At 35.8% G+C, this 16,866-nt stretch overlaps 1 protein-coding gene across 1 annotated transcript in view; it reads left to right on the top strand.

The window, feature by feature from the left end:
- Window positions 1–16,866, top strand: part of FCHO2 (FCH and mu domain containing endocytic adaptor 2) — a 136,306-nt gene that overhangs the window by 91,557 nt on the left and 27,883 nt on the right. The window contains exons 12-17 of the mRNA XM_054715177.1: window positions 5,873–5,933; window positions 6,395–6,567; window positions 8,240–8,251; window positions 8,626–8,650; window positions 10,380–10,422; window positions 12,821–12,912. Coding sequence (XP_054571152.1) covers window positions 5,873–5,933; window positions 6,395–6,567; window positions 8,240–8,251; window positions 8,626–8,650; window positions 10,380–10,422; window positions 12,821–12,912 — 406 coding nt within the window. The remainder of the gene's footprint in view (window positions 1–5,872; window positions 5,934–6,394; window positions 6,568–8,239; window positions 8,252–8,625; window positions 8,651–10,379; window positions 10,423–12,820; window positions 12,913–16,866) is intronic.

The following is a 16,866-nucleotide window of genomic DNA, read 5'->3' as shown; positions in this document are numbered from 1 at the left end:
TACATTTTTAAAATATATTTTTATTTATTTCAGAGAGGAAGGAAGAGGAAGAGAGAGAGAGAAATATCAATGATGAGAGAGAATCATTGATTGACTGCTTCCTGCACGCCCTCTACTGGGGTTCGAGCCGCAACCTGGGCATGTGCCCTTAATCAGAATCGAACCTGGGACCCTTCAGTCCGCAGGCCGATGCTCTATCCACTGAGCCAAACCAGTTAGGGCAAAACATTTTTACTCATTGATACTATTCTATAATGATCACTATGAACCAATTTTGAACTTTAGTCAGTACTTGCCTGGAATTAGAAAAGGACTTTTAAAGAGGACACAAAATTCTTATGCCATATAAGAAATGATTGATAAATTTGATTGTGTAGAAAAAAATTTTTTTTAATTAGAAAAAAATACATCATAGAAGGATTTGAGTAACTAAAGATAAATTGTTAATGTATTTGCAAGACATGTAAAAAGGGGCTAATTACTTTCCATTGTAAAGTTTTTATACAAATCAATATAAAAGGTAAGCAAGCACCCAGTAGGAAAAGGGCATTAAATAAAAACAGGCAATTTTCATAAGAAGAAATAAAAATGGTGAGTAAACATAAGAAATGTTCGAAATAGTAGTCTCATTCTGATGCAAATTAGAATGAAATTACTGTGTTCACTATCATGTTAGCCAAAATAGGAATGCATTGGTGGTATTTCCCCAAATAAGAAATACATGTTCTTTTGACCTTGCAATTCTAGTGCTTGGGGTTTACTGTTATGACTGTGTTCACAAACTTATATGTGATTCATCAAGATATGCATAAAAAGAGGGGGAGGTGCCCTAGCTGGTTTGGCTCAGTGGATAGAGCATCGGCCTGGGGATTGAAGGGTCCCTGGTTCGATTCCAGTCAAGGGCACATGCCAAGGTTGTGGGCTCAATCCCTAGTAGGGGGAGTGCAAGAAGCAACCGGTTGATGATATTTGATCATTGTTTCTATCTCTCTCCCTTCCTCTCTGAAATCAATAAAAAAATATATTTAAAAAAAGGGGGAGGGATAGAGGTAGAGATAATTGTTTATATTAGAAAAAAGTGGAAACAAACACATCCGTCAAGATGGAACTGGTTAAATAAATTATTAAACATTCACCTGATGAAGTAACATATTATAGTTACCTTGCTCTGTGTCTGCTGACGTGGAATGAGTTTACTAAATAAATAAAAGCAAGTATGAACTTTTAAGTAATTGCTGTTTTAAAATATGAATGTGTGGGTACAGAAGTCCTTCCCATCCATGATTTTGCTTTCTGCGGTTTGAGTTATGCAGTTAATTGAAGTCAGAAAATAATGGAAAATTCCAGAAATAAACAATTCATAAGTTTTAAATTGTGTGCCATTTGGAGTAGTGTGATGAAATCTCATGCTGTCCTGCTCCTTCCCACTTGGGATGTGAATCATCCCTTTGTCCAGCATATCTACGTTGTACACACTGTCCACCCTTTAGTCTTGGTTGTTATCAATTTGTAGCTGTCTTGTTTATCAGTTTGACTGTGATAGTATCACTGTGCTTGTGTTCAAGTAATCTTTATTTTACTTAGTAATGCCATATTCATATAACTTTTATTGCAGTATCTATCCATCTATATAAAAAGAGGTAATATGCAAATTAGCCAGGACGCTGTAACAGTCACAACCGGCTCAGGAGGAGGTTGCGCGTGCAGATGGGTGGGAGGGGACTGCTTGCACTGTGAGGCAAGCCATGGATGGCTCAGCCCCAGAGCAGAGAGGCAGGGGGGCTTTCCCACGCTGTGGCCACTGCTCGGCCCCAGCTCAGGCCCGGGAGTGGAGAGGCTGGGGGGCTTGCCCAAGCCACGGCCGCTGCCTGGCCCCAGCACGCCCGCCTCTGCGTGTGAGCTGCAGAAGAAACACCTTTTCTGACCGCCCATTGGCTAAGCTCCTGGTATATCACTCGCAGTGTTCTTGGTAACTTAAGGTAATAAGAATCCAAGAAGGTGATCTAGGGTTTTTCCACCTCACTCCTGGAGGAAAAAACGAAGGTCTGCTGCTGGAGGGGCTAAGAAATGTCATATCCTGCCATAGCCGGTTTGGCTCATTGGATAGAGCCTTGGCCTGCAGACCTCAGAGTCCAGGTTCGATTCTGATCAAGGGCATGTACCTAGGTTGCAGGCTCCTCCCTGGCCAGGGCCCAGGTCAGGGCTCTTGCAGGTGGCAACCAATCGAAGTGTCCCTCTCACATTGATGTTTCTCTCTGTCTTTCCCTCTCTCTTCCACGCTCTCTAAAAATCAATGGAAAAATGTCCTCAGGTGAGGATGAAAAAAAAGAAAGGTCATCTCCTATGAAAGAGACATCTTGAAAATGCCTAAAGAAAGTTGTCATTTTTTCGTGGTGAAGGGACTGGAGTCCTTGTTGATGAAAACACCTTGGTAGCCGGCAGTGGCAGCAGCAGCGGGGTGATGGGGGTGGCGCCTTCCCCTGATCAGCCTGCAGAGGGAGGCCAGACTGTGGCCATCAGTAGGACATCCCCTGAGGGCTTTCTCTTACTTGGCCTAAATTAAACTTTATCATCGTTGTTTATGTATAGGAAAAAAATGTGTACATAGTATTTGGTACTATCTATGGTGTCAGGCATCCACTGGGGATCTTGGGATGTACCCCCTAAGATTTTTTTTTGGGGGGGGGAACTAATGTATATGTGTTCTCTTTTTAAAAGAGAATGAGTTACAAGACACTTAATTGTGATTATCTTTGGGGAGAAGGATTACAGTGGTGCTGAGCAGGGAAAGGAGGCTTTCTTTTTTGTTGTTTCCTATTATTTATAGCTAGTCTTACTAATTGCTTGTAAAAATATTAGTAGGCTACCTTGGAAGGGAAATTGTTTATTTTCTTTTTGGTTTAATGTCTATATAATTTAAAAAATTATTTTGAGGTCCTGTGTATTTTGAAAGTTGACCAAGGAAGTGTGACTTGCTCTTTTATTTTGTCCAATTCCCCCATTTCAGACAGATTGAGAAACATTCCATTGACTTGTGAGCTCTATCTAAATATATATAAATGTATTTTTTTAAAAATGTTTTTATTGATTTGTAGAGAGAGAGAGGAAAGGAGAGAGAGAGAAACATCGATGAGAGATCCTGTGTGCCCCATTGGGGATTGAGTCCACAACCCCAGGCATGTGCCCTCACCAGGAATTAAACCAGTGACCTCTTGGTTCATGGGTCAACATTCTACCACTGAGGCACACCGGCCAGGCCCAATATATTTTTTTAACTCACTACCATTATCAACAATCCACCAAAACTACCTTTAAGATTAGTGAGGGAAGTAAACTGCTCTTTTCTTCTTCTTACTGCTTTTGACTTAGTGCTTTGACTAAGCATTGTTGGGCCCTAATAGAGAAATTACGGGTTGAATGAACCAGGGTGCAAACAAGGAAAGTGTTAAGTTGTTTTTTGTAATTGAATTTATTGGGGTGCAAAACATAGAAGTTTTATTGTACAACTCAAAAAAACAAAACAAAACAAAAACACATCCTCTGCAAATCCCAGATAGAAGAACCTCTAGGAAATTAAATATCTGGTATGTTTCTAGAGTACTTGGGATTAGAGATAAAGTATTTTGGAAAAAATATTTATTTTGATTTCTAATGAATCGACATTTGGCCAAGTTTATTTTTAAAGTATTTTTAAGTGTTATTTGCATATTAGCAAGCAATATATAGAAATAAAGAAAGTGCTCTGTTTTTAGGGTCATAACTACATCACTGGTCATATTTTTATCTATGTAATCTGTTCTTTACCCTGTATAGATTTTTTACTTTTAGAGTTTATATCTAGCCTGTTAACTCACTACGGGCTACATCAGAGTGTTTATTCTGCTTTTAGTTCTCCTTGATCTTATGCTATGCTTGACTCAGATTAGCAATCCTTTGTATTCCTCTTGCTGAGGTTTTAGCAAGTGATTGGAGAAAGAATGGCAAACTTTACCAATTGAAGGATATTGGCTGCCCAATAATATCTCATGTCCTGGCTTTTCTTGACAGTCTTTTTTTTTTTTTTTTCCATTTTAAAAACTTTTATTTTGAAATAACTTCTAGTTTACAAAAAAAATGCAAGTCTGAATAGTACAAAGAACACTTGTATATCCTTAACTTTTTACTTACTAATTTGTTTTAACATTTGCATTCTCCCTACATATGTACATACATTTATGAATGTGAATATATTTTTCTGAAAGTAGAAATGTTCTTACCCAATTACAAAAGCATAGTTAGAGAAGTGTCACTCCCTTCTGTATTCGTTCTACTCCATTGCTCTGCCTTGTAGATGACCAACTTTGTGTTTTGATTTATCCTTCTGGTGATTTAAAAAAAAAAGATTAGCAGGTATGCATGTTTTTTAATTTTCCTTTTTCTTACTTAGAATATATTACACTATATATATTCTTTTGTACTTTTTTTTTTTAATCCTCACCCAAGGTGTGAGGATATTTTTTCCATTGATTTTTAGAGAGTGGAATTGGGTAGTGGGAGAGAACCATCAATTGACCTGAGGGTAGGAGTGGGTGGGGTGGGGGTGAAGAGGAGGAGAAGAATGGAACCTGCAACCCACATATGTGCCCTTGACTGGAATCTAACCTTCGGCCCTCCAGTGCGCAGTCTGACACACTAACCACTGAGCCACCATTGCCAGGGCTCTCTTTTTAAATAGCTGTATAGTACTGTTTTTGTGTATGTACCACAGTTTATTCAACTATGCTTTCCAATAATATTTGAGTTATAATCTTTGATGAATAATTTTGTTGTATATGTATTTTTAAATAGTTGGGGTGTATCTTTGGGGGAAATTCCTTGAAGTGGAATTCCTGAGTGGAAGAGTAAGCACATATGTATTTTTGTTAGATATTATTAAATTTCTCTTTATAGAGGTTGCAATACAGTAAGTACTCCATGTTGTTGATAGGTCCTGTGGCCTTAAGTGAAACTATATAACTAAATTATTTTCACCATAGGTTAATTGATATAAATAAGAGTTAAGTTCCCATGGCATCTAGTCATTGTTAAAACAAAATAACCTTATTCAAGGACCTGCAGTATTTTGTATTTATAACAGTGAAGTATAAGAGTACATTTTCCCACAGCTTTGCCAACTGTTTTGAAATTCAAAATTCAAACTTTTGAATTTTTGCCAGTCTCATAAGAAAGAGTAGTATTTTAATAGTTTTACTTTTCTTGATAGTCTTTTATTTCTATTTTTTTGTTCTCTATTTTTCCATTAACTTAAGCTGTCAGTCCTCTGATTTCATCACTTCTCTTCCCCAGACACACACAGTCTTGTGCTTTTATTTCCTTACTTTGAAAATTTGGGTGAATATTGGTTGTCTACAGAACTGCTAGCATTTTTACCTGAACACCTGTTCGATTCCATTCAGTGTTCCTCCTGTTTGATTTTGCAATGCTTTTCTGTTTCAGACATCTGAAGCATGGAGTGTGATTTGAAGCTAATTAAAAAGACATAATTTCCCCAGAGTGTTAGAATTTTGTTAACCTATTGACATTTGATATATGATATAGCACCTCAGTAATAGTTAAGACTATTTTGCTAATCCTATATAATAAAAGCCTAATATGCAAATTGTCCTCTCGACTGGGAGTTTGACCAGGGGGCGGGGCCAACAGCGGCAGGGGGAAGGGAGGCCCCCTGGCTGGCAGCGGCAGGCAGCCAGGGCAAGGGAGGTGCCCCGACTGGCAGCCAGCAGCTGCTAGGGACCCTACCTGTGCACAAATTTTGTGCACTGGGCCTCTAGTCTCTAATAATATTTTTGTAGTTGGAATCATTATTACAGTTTTCTTTTTCTTCTTTCCATAGAACATTCCTGATGTAGATGAAGAAGGCTATAGTATAAAACCAGAAGCAAATCAGAATGATATCCTTTTATCATCTGGATATTTTTAATGGCTTATAAGTAGACAGTCAAAATAATCCTTATATAATAAAAGAGGTAATATCCAAATGGTTTTTACGCCGTGACGCGTAACGACCGATCACCAGGAGGGCAGAGCAGCAAGCTATAAGCCAGGGAGAGCTACAGGAGGGCGGGGTAGAGAGCTACATGCAGTGGAGAGGTACAGCGGTGGTGGGCGGGAAGGCCAGCTGAGGCAAGTGGCAGTGAGGGGCCACTAGTCTATTTAATAAACAGTCTTCAAATTTTTAATTATAATAAAATGACTCCATATTCTTCATTTGACATGTTTTTATTAATAAAAGTTGTTATATTTCTGTTAAAGTCTATTTTATCTCTTAAAGGTTTTTGTTATTTTTAAAAATATGTAACTATGATTATGCATTAAGACAATATAAAAACTAAATTTTTTAACTGATACTCACATACCAAAGAGAACCATTTCTACTCATCTAGTGATTCTGATTCTGAAGATGAAGAACCAAAGAAGTATCGGATAGAAATTAAACCTATGCATCCAAATAACTCACATCATACAATGGCTTCCTTGGATGAATTAAAAGTATCTATAGGAAATATAACGCTCTCTCCAGCAATATCTGTAAGTAAGAAAATGAGTAAGTTTATACTTATACAGAAGTTTTTTTTTTTTTTTTTTTTTTTAAATCCTTGTCTACCTGCATCTGGTTAATTTTAGGAATAATAAAAAGTAAGACATCATTTAGCAGTATTTATGCATGTTGGATGAGGAAATATTTAATTTATATATTTTTTCTTTTTATTCAGCTTTTTTGAGGAATATAGTCTATTAATTCAGTCAAATGAACTGTGAGTTTGGCTTAGTTTGGCTTTCTTTTGAAAGTGTATTACAAAGGAAGCAAAAATGTAGAAAATCCACTATTTCTGCCACTTGTTTTATTTTGTAAATACTGCTGTGTGTCTCAGGCAGAATTTTGTGAACTAGCAGTATTAATCTTTTCCTCATTGAATTTTAAAGTTTTTGTCCATGTTTTGTGAACTTATGTAGAAGGGACTTTTGTAAAAATGAATTTAAAGAATAAATGATCTCTGCATTTTTTTGTCTATCACTATAACATTTGTTTTCTATACTTTTCATAGAAGGAAAGGGAAGATAAGAATTTTTCGTTATAATGATTAATTTCTCAGTTCTAAGATACCATAACTTAATAGCTTTTGAGGGAGAAAAAAATTATAATACATCTTTCCATTGTTGTCTTACTCTAAATTTAAAAATGTTAAACTATGGGGGGGAAAAGCATGTTTTTTTTTAGTATATTTGTAGTTATTCGTAATTGTTTTTAATCTGTTCATCTTGATAATAGAGAATAAAAGTTCTATTTCATTTTGTTATTTATTTATTTTAAGTAGTCTGTGTGCATTCGTTTAGCTAAAAGTTTTTTTCTTTCATTCACTTTTAGAATTTAATTTTAGAACCTTTTTTCCCAACAAAAAGACAGATTTCTGAAGTGAAGTTTTATTCTACCATTACTAGTGAACATTAAGATTAATGCCAAGGTTAACATATATATCTGAAGTAGAAAGTTGTGAAACCATTCATCATTTTTTAAAATATATGTTTATTGATTTCAGAGAGGAAAGGAGAGGGAGAGAGAGATAGAAACATCAATGATGAAAGAGAATCATTGATTGGCTGCCTCCTGCACGCCCCCCATTGGGGATTGGGCCTGCAAAATAGGCATATGTCCTTGATCAGAATTGAAGCCAGGACCCTTCAGTCTGCAGGCCAACGCTCTATCCACTGAGCCAAACCGGCTAGGGAAACCATTAAAAATTTTTATTTTGTAAGAGCATAACTGATTTAAGATATATATGTAAATAAATAAAATAAAAGCCTAGAGAAATATGTATCAAAATGTTAAGCATCTATCGCTGAGTTGTGAGCTCATTGATGATTTTAATTTTCTCTTTTGTGCTCTTCTTTCTTTTATATCTGTTAAAAAACTGAGCACATTAATTTCATTCTCATAAAATAATAAAGTTTTTAATTATTAATCATAAAGTTTTTAATTATTAATATTGATTGTGAAAAGAAGATATTGTGAGTATATATTTTTTTTGCCCAGTTTGCTTAGCTAGCCTAAGTATTTCCCCCCAAACAATGTATGTGTTTTAAATTGATTAGGTTTTAAGTATGCTTCAGAAAGGAAGAGACAAATTATTAGAGTTGGGAAATAGGATATTTTAAATTTTAAAATGATTGTCTTTTTTTTTTCCTTTCCATGTACTACTAGAGACACAGCCCAGTAAGTGCAAGATTTTATGTTGTTACCTATTGACTTTAAAAATAAGCACAGCACCATTGTAATGTTTGAACATTGATTTTCAAAATATGTGTTAAATTTTTTAAATTAGCAAGTCATAAGTTGTTTTAGATATTTAGTAGTCTAATATTTAAAAATATTTTATTGAATGTTAAAAGTACATGTATAATTTTACTATAAAACAAAAAGTACTGAAAGTTTTTCTGTTTATCTTTTTATGTAAGTACAGTTTACAATTGAGCAGATATACTAAAAACAATTTAAAATTTAGGTTCACAGTATTAACATTTTATGAAATATTTCATTGCCAAATTAAATTATTTAATGGCACTTGGTTTTTTTCGTTTCTGTTTTAGGTGCAGATGAATCGCAATTCGTCTAGTAAGTTTGACATTTTAAGTTGGTTATTTTATTTCTGTTAAAATTTATCAGGCAATTGCTAAGCTTGTAGCCTTATATATTTAGTTACAGAAATAGTCTTTTCTCCTCATGAGCCTTCACAACAGACTAAAAGGATACTTATTTTATAACAGAAGACAATTTATATTACCTCTTTTAGCTTTGAGATATGTCATAAACTTTAAAACCTGACTACAATGTGTGTTTTTTTGGTGTTTGTTTTTTTTAAATATATATATTTTTATTGATTTCAGAGAGGAAGGGAGAGAGATGGAGAGAGAGAAACATCAAGGATGAGAGAGAATCATTGATTGGCTGCCTCCTTCACATCCCTTGCTGGGGCTGGATCGAGCCCAAAACCCGGGCATGTGCCCTTGGCTGGAATCGAACCTGGGACCCTTTAATCCGCAGGCCAACCCTCTATCCACTGAGCCAAACCGGCTAGGGCAACGTTTTTTAGAAATCAGCAAAGCTAGAGAGTAGCTTCTGATTAAAAATGTTAAACTGTTTAATTGGTATAACTCTGCCTCATGAGCTAGAAAGCCTTTATAAGATGAGTAATCTGTAGTTTTACCTATTTTTAAGTCAGATCACAATTGCAATTTCTATTACATGGTTTTTAGGATAGCACTTTAATTATATTAAAAACATTTTGGGGTGTTAATACCTTGTGCAGAACCATGCATAAAAATAAGGGTGTTGTGAAGAGTTTGGGCAGCACAATCAAAAGCTATGTAATTTTGTAAACACAATGTTTAATAAATACTTCAGCATCAATCCTAATAAAAATTCTAGCTCAATTAAAAATACCCACTAAATTTATAATAAATACTAAACAGAAAGTAGGATTTTATTTAAAAAAAGAAATGGCAAGTAGCTTGATGATAGGGGATTTGAAGAAAATGAGGATAAAAGGGGACTATCGCCTTATAAAGATGAAGTCAGTTTGCAAAAAGATGGAGAATAACAGCACAATAAGCACTTTGAGGCAAAACAAACTCTAAACGGAGCCAAATGGGAGAAGGTGGCGTGAATGGGCATCATGTACAGTGAGTTGTTCCTCATAGTTTGTTGCAGTTACCCATGTTGATGTATTTTGTAATCTTCTATTGTTTAATGATGCAAAACATTGAGGTGCACTGAACGTTTCTTATGAACCAACATGACTTTTGCATTACTGATGCCTTTCCTCTATGTATTAGTTCCTTATGAAATAATTCATGTTACAAAGGTAGCAAAACAGACTGTCTTACAGAGATTTTTGCTCTAGGTTGTTATACAAATTTTAGTTTTTAAAAATAGGATGTTTTTCAAAAGTTGGGAACTACTTTTGGCCAATAAAATAATCACTAATGATATTCTTAGAATTTGAAAAATGCTTTCATGATCCATCAATTAAAATTCTTGAGTGATATTTACATAAGTATTTAAACATTTGTTCTAATTTTTAAAGTTGCAGCCCATATTTTTCTTTTCAAAAGCCATTTTATTTTAATAATTACAAGAAGTTAGTTGATTTGACTTGTCATTTTTCATGAGATATTAGAAGAAATAAAGATTTAGCAGAAAGAAGCTCAGTCTTATTATTTTAATATTCTTTACAATAAAAAACTTGTTAAAGGTTTATTTTTTTCTTTCTGTAATTGTTTATATTTGTTATTAATTCCAGAATTTTTAAATTGTTTATAGTAATGAGATAATTTTTAATTAGGTGAAGAGTTAACAAAATCGAAACCATCTGCTTCATCCAATGAGTAAGTCCCATGTTTAAATTTTTAAAAAAATCTTTATTTTTTTAGAGCAATTTTAGGTTCACAGCAAAATTGAATGAAAGGTACAGAGTTTTTGCATATACTCTGCCCCCACATACGCTCAGCTTCCCCCATCAAATTATATTTGTTATAATTAATGAACCTACATTGACACATTATTATAACCCAAAATCCATGGTTTACACTAAAGTTTACTCTTGGTGTGATACATCCTGCGAGTTTTGACAAATGGATAATAATATGTTCACCATTGTAGTATTCAGAATAGTATGACTGTCCTAAAAGTCCTATTTCCTCCACCTTTTTATTCTTTCCTTCCCACTACCTTTAAAGTATCCTTTGTCCTGTTTTCTAGAATTTTATTATCTCTGCAGTTTCAATTCTGAAATAAAAGTAGAGTATTGTGAATTACCTTGTTTCTTAAGCTGTCAGATGCCATGTGGAGTTTTTCATTGTTTTAATTATGTCTCATTTGACAGTAATTTTTTATAATAATGTAAAAAATCCATTCAACTGTATTTGGCCTTGATGGGCTAATTGCTTCTAAATAATTGATAGTCTTCCAAGTTCATACATATCTGTATTTCAACTAGTTATTCTCATGAAAAATTTCTTACTTTTTCCCTTCTATTTTGGCTGTGACCTTGTAAAACAGACTGTATACTGCATGAGCTTCAAAGTAAGGAAGTGTCTCAAGTTGAAAAAGGAGAGGTTAGAAGGAATGTTGCCAGCTGTTAAAAAGAAAAAATAATTTAAGCCAATGTGGCATGGGTCTTTTTTCACTTCTGTATCTATAAATAAGAATACTTTCTTTTAATGTTTTTTGCATGAGTAAAAGTTAAATAATAAGTGGATAGTTTAAAATTATTTTATACTTTTCAAGCTAAGCACTAGTTATATAAGTTTTCTAAACTATGTTTTTAGGAATCATATGCAATTGTAATTCTAGGCTTCATCATGCAAGATGTAGTATGTCCATGTAGGTGCATGTTGAGATACAAGTTATGTGGCTCTAGATCACTGTAATGTTTTTATTATATAGTGGGCCTGTTTTCTAAGATTTTAAAAAATATTTAAGAAAATAATGGCAGTTTGATACATTAAAATATTGTTTTATGGAGATTATTCTTTTTTTTACACTTTAAATACATACAATTTTAATGTCAAGTGTACCTCAATAAAGCTGGAAAACATTTAAAAAGGAGGTAGTGGCTAAGGTGGGCTGCTTCAAGACTAGAGGCTATCCTATATAATAAAAGGCTAATCCTATATAATAAAAGGCTAATATGTAAATCAACCGAATGGCGGAACCGGTCACTATGATGTGCACTGACCACCGGGGGCAGATGCTCAACGCAGGAGCTTCCCCCTTGTGGTCAGTGTGCTCCCACAAGGGGGAGCACCGCTCAGCCAGAAGCCGGGCTCACGGCTGGCGAGCGCAGTGGGGAATGGGCTTAAGCCATCAGTCGGACATCCCCCAAGGGCTCCCAGACTGTGAGAGGGCGCAGGCTGGGCTGAGGGACACCCCCCACCCCCGCCCGCCGAGTGTACAAATTTCGTGCACCAGGCTTCTAGTATTTATATAAAAGTTTGTATTAAAGAGCAAGGTGTTGAATCCAGAGAGTAACCAGTACAGTGCATTGATTCCAAGAGGTCAGTGGAAGAAAACTTCGGTTATGCAGCACATAGTTTTTTGAAATTAGAATGTTGATTCCCTTGATGATTTTGTCCATGGTTTTGATTATGTCTCAATAAGGCAGGTCTGCCCCAGATATTTCACCAGGCTGCTTTAGTGTCCTAGGCAGTGGCTTGTCCAGGGAGAAACCCTGCCCTTGCATGATCTACTGCAGTGATAAGATCTTTGAAGTTTATATCAAGTGTTGGGTTTACTTATGTACATGAGAAATACTTTTTAAAAAACCCTTTCCTCTTTTTCTTTGAAAATAAGTATGATCTTATAAAATTTCTGATTTCATATCACTTAAGACCTGACATTGTTATAGAATTAAGTAGCTGTGTGTCCTTAAGCGGCTTATTTAGAGACTCCATGCTGCTTTTTTCATTTGTAAAGCTGAAATCATTATTCCCCTTCGGACAGCTCCTAAGATTGTTAAGAGTATAACAAGGTGCGATTGGTGGGGATTAATCTTCTATCTCTTTCTATCATCTTCACACAATGTTACTGTAGATCCTGCATATAGTAGTTAACAAATTGGTTTATTACATTTTTAAAGTTTCTTCACATATTCCAGTGGCAGAACATTAAACTTTTTAATCATATATGTTGAACTATTATAATTCTGCAAAATGATATTGACTAAATTTTATATTAATAAAATATTCTTTTATTAAAATATTTATTTTAAAAATATTATGGTAGGAAAGGAACCAGTGATTTACTTGCTTGGGATCCCCTGTTTGGTGGACTTTCTCTTGATTCATCTTCAGCTTCACTAACTTCATCAACATCAGGTAAATATATATACATACATATATATTTTAAACTGAGGAATTCAGTAATTTTTCTAATTGATTTATTCATTACTTATCGTTATACTTAATGATAAAAAATGTTTTAACTTGTCCTCAGATCATATTGCCAGATAAAAGTGATTTTATACTGTTTTTTGTGTTTTTTTTTTTTAACTTAGCTTAAAGGGCCTATGGTTTAAACCATAAAAATTTAACATATTAGTGGGGAAAAAACCTGTTGTTTATTTGTAGGCATCAAATAATCTTATTATTTATAGATAAAATTCAACTGTATAGATATGCATTAATGTAAACCAGTGCTTTCTTGATAGACATTTACATTGGATCTAATTTTCTAATATTATGAACATTCATCAATATAACAAGTTTTGTGCACATGTCTCATAGTATCCTTATAATAATTTTTCAATATATGAATTATGAGTTACAAGGTATGCTCATTGCTACTTATTGCCAAACTGCTTTCCAGAAAGGTTTTAGCACTTCCCAAGCAATTCCCAAGTCTGAAAGGACTTGATGAATCCTTTTTAATTATTTTGGCAATAATACGTTAAGCTTCTCTTTTCTTCAATCCTTTTTAATTGTTTTGGCAATAATATGTTAAGCTTCTCTTTTCTTCAAAATAAAAAATCCCATTTGCCAACACTCAAAGCAGGCATCAGAAAAACGCATCCTATGTAATAAAAGCATAATATGTGTGTCCGGTCATCCATTCAACCAGTCAAAGCACAATATGCCAATGATATGCTAAGGCCGCTCAACTGCTTGCTATGACGTGCACTGACCACCAGGGGGCAGATGCTCCCACTGGTAGCTTAGCTTGCTGCTGGGGTCTGGCCAATCGGGACAAGTGAGACAGGCTGGACACGCCCTGGAGCCCTCCTGCGATTCCTCCCCAGCTGGCCAACCTCCCGCATCCCTCCCCGGCCCCAGTTGTGCACTGGTGGGGTCCCTCGGCCTGGCCTGTGCCATCTCACAATCTGGGACCCCCTCAGGTGATTTTGGAGAGCCGGTTTTGGCCCGATCCCACAGGCCAGGCGGAGGGACCCCACTGGTGCACGGATTCATGCACCGGGCCTCTAGTGTTTAATAAAATCACTGCTTGTTCAAAGCAAGGAAATAAAATTTCTCTAAGTTGCTCTTCAACCTTCTCTGGGATTTTAGAAATGCCATACATGTAGTATTGGGGGTTAAGGGAGTGCTGGAACAGTGGGAAAGAATTTGAATCAATTGAGATTCTGCTATATCACTCTGCTAGGAGTAACATATGTGTTATTTACTTTCACTTCATTAACTGCGCATGAAGTTGTTTTTATTGTCCCCATTTTATATTATCAGGAACTTCTCTAAGATTATATAACTAGGAAATGATGAAGCATAGATTCAAACCTGGGTCTTACAAATTCTAAAATCTTTTGCACTCTGGCATTATTAACAAAACAATAAGCCTTGTTGAAACAATTTACTATTAACAATAAAACAAACACTAGTATTTAAAATTAGACTGTTTAGAAACGAATATTTATTTATTTATTTAAAAAATTTTTGTTGATTTCATAGAGGGAAAGATAGAAACATCAGTGATGAGAATCATTGATCAGCTGACTCCTGCATGCCTGCTACTGGGGATCGAGCCCACAACCGCAACCGGGCATGTGCCCTGACCAGAACTCTTGGTTCTTGGGTCGATGTTGGCTTAACTACTGAGCCACACAGGCCAGGCTAGAGACTAATATTTTAAAACAAATTTTTTAAAATTGTGTTTTAGGCAACCTGAACCTGAAACAACTTGGAATTTGAAGGGAAAGTGATCTGTACCTAATTTTTGTAAAACAGCAAGAGATAGTCAATAGATAGTTGAACATACTCTGAAGTGTCATTATATCCTTTCTGAATGGGCATTTGTTACTAATTAGTTTTCTAAAAATAACCTTACTAATAGGTTGTATAAGGAAACTAAAATCGTACAGGAAAAACTGAAGTTGTCGTTAGGTCTTCCTTTTGGTTAGTGATAATGTCAAAATGGTGTTTTGTATTTAGAATGAAGAGGGTCGTAAGCAGTGTTTTTCAATTTTTTAAATATTCTTTCATAAATTATTTTTTTAAATCTTTAATAAAAATCTTCACATTGGTATCCCAGAGGCTTTAATTATGTATGTAACTCTGCTCTTTGTTTCTCACTATTTTCTTTAGCACAGTCTCTTCATTTTTAAAAAAGCTCTTTTCCTCTTGCTACCTGTCTAAAGAATGTTTTGCCCATATCACAAAAGAATCATTTGATATTTAGTAGCTAGTAGCTAGGATATGATAAAGCATTTATTAACCTTCGATTAATTTTTAAATTAACTTTGGTATGTATTTTTAACCTTTCTATATAGTCTGAAAAATAATGTCATAAATTATTTGCCCTTCAAAGAATATTAGTGATATTGATATTGATAGAGATAATTATTGTTTCACAGTAATTAATAGCACCACCAGAGAACACATATAAGTTTCCTTTTGCTTCATGGTCACAAAGTCAGTGGATTTCCTTTATTGATGAAGTTGTTACAAGTACATCTCTCCAGTGTAGCTCAGACAGCATTCCAGAGATTGCATTGGAAAGCTGAACATCCCTTTGGGTTTCCCGATGCTTTGGATGAGAGATCTTCTAACACCCGCATCTCTGCAGATCAAAGTGGCCTTTGCCATAATGTCACATGTCCTGAAAAATTACTGACAGAAGAAGCTGACAGTGTTGCTGATTTTTCTTTTGCATCTTCATCATTGCTTCTCAAGTCTGGATTAGTATCTTTCTTTATTCAGGTAAAGAATGGTATGGGAAACATGCCTTGTCTATTCTCTTTAGGCATTATCAGAGGGTAGATTAGCTCCTGTCTGCTGTTTCTATCCTTCTTTCCTTTACAGGCCACTTCTTTTATTTCTTTACTAGCTTTCCCGTTGCAGGAAAATTCCTGCAATGGGATTTCCTGCTGCACTCTACCCCGCCTCCGTTCCTCCCTTGCCACCCGCCTCGCCTTCTCCTCCGCCCGCCCGCGTTTCCCTTCGGCCCCGGCCCCGCCTCCGCTCCGCTCTTGCCGCCGGCCCTGCCTTCTCCTCCAGCCTGCCCGCGTTTCCCTTCGGCCCCGGCCCCGCCTCCGCTCCGCCCTTGCCGCCGGCCCCGTCTTCTCCTCCAGCCTGCCCACGTTTCCCTTCGCCTACGGCCCTGACTTCGCTCCTCCCTTCTCCTCCCCCCGCCCCCCTGGCTTGCTTGCTTCTTCGAAGCTTTACTCCCCTTTGCAGCTCTTGGCTTCTTTCAACAGTCTTGATATGCAAATTAGCCGCCATCTTTGTTGGGGCAATTTGCATACTCATCCTGATTGGTTGGTGGGCGTGGCTTGGCTGGTGGGCGTGGCTTAGGTGTAGCAAAGGTGCGGTCAATTTGCATATTTGTCTATTATTAGATTAGATATACTGTATCTAAAGGGTATTTCTTGGAAGTAAGCTTCACCATCATCACCACCACTACTACCAAAAATCCACAATTAAGACATGTAAGCTTGTAAACAGTTGTAGTAGTCTCCTTCAAAGGCTTCTGGAAGCAGTACCTAATTGGCATATGCAGGTAGATTCATTTATAAACAGTTGTGTTAGTTTTATTGGCTTTCCTCAAACATCAATTTCTGATTATTTGAAGAAGCTGAACTTAACACTTTTATTAGGCTTAGTTTTGAGTCAGTCTGAATGCCATTTGGAGAAGCAAATGATTAGTCAATAATGAAGTTTCAGATGTAAATGTCTCTTATGTTAGGCTCTCTCACAAGTTTGAAATAACTTTGAGTATTGGCCAGTTTTGGTTTCATTAATAATGAACATGTCTTTAAAGCAAATGTGTCTCTCATAGCATAGGGAAGAGATATGGTCTCAGGTTAGTGCACATTTCTCCCAGTG

Source organism: Eptesicus fuscus, chromosome 4 (genome assembly GCF_027574615.1).
Source record: "Eptesicus fuscus isolate TK198812 chromosome 4, DD_ASM_mEF_20220401, whole genome shotgun sequence".
Classification (NCBI taxonomy): Eukaryota; Metazoa; Chordata; class Mammalia; order Chiroptera; family Vespertilionidae; genus Eptesicus; species Eptesicus fuscus.
This window is presented reverse-complemented; position numbering and strand designations above follow the sequence as displayed.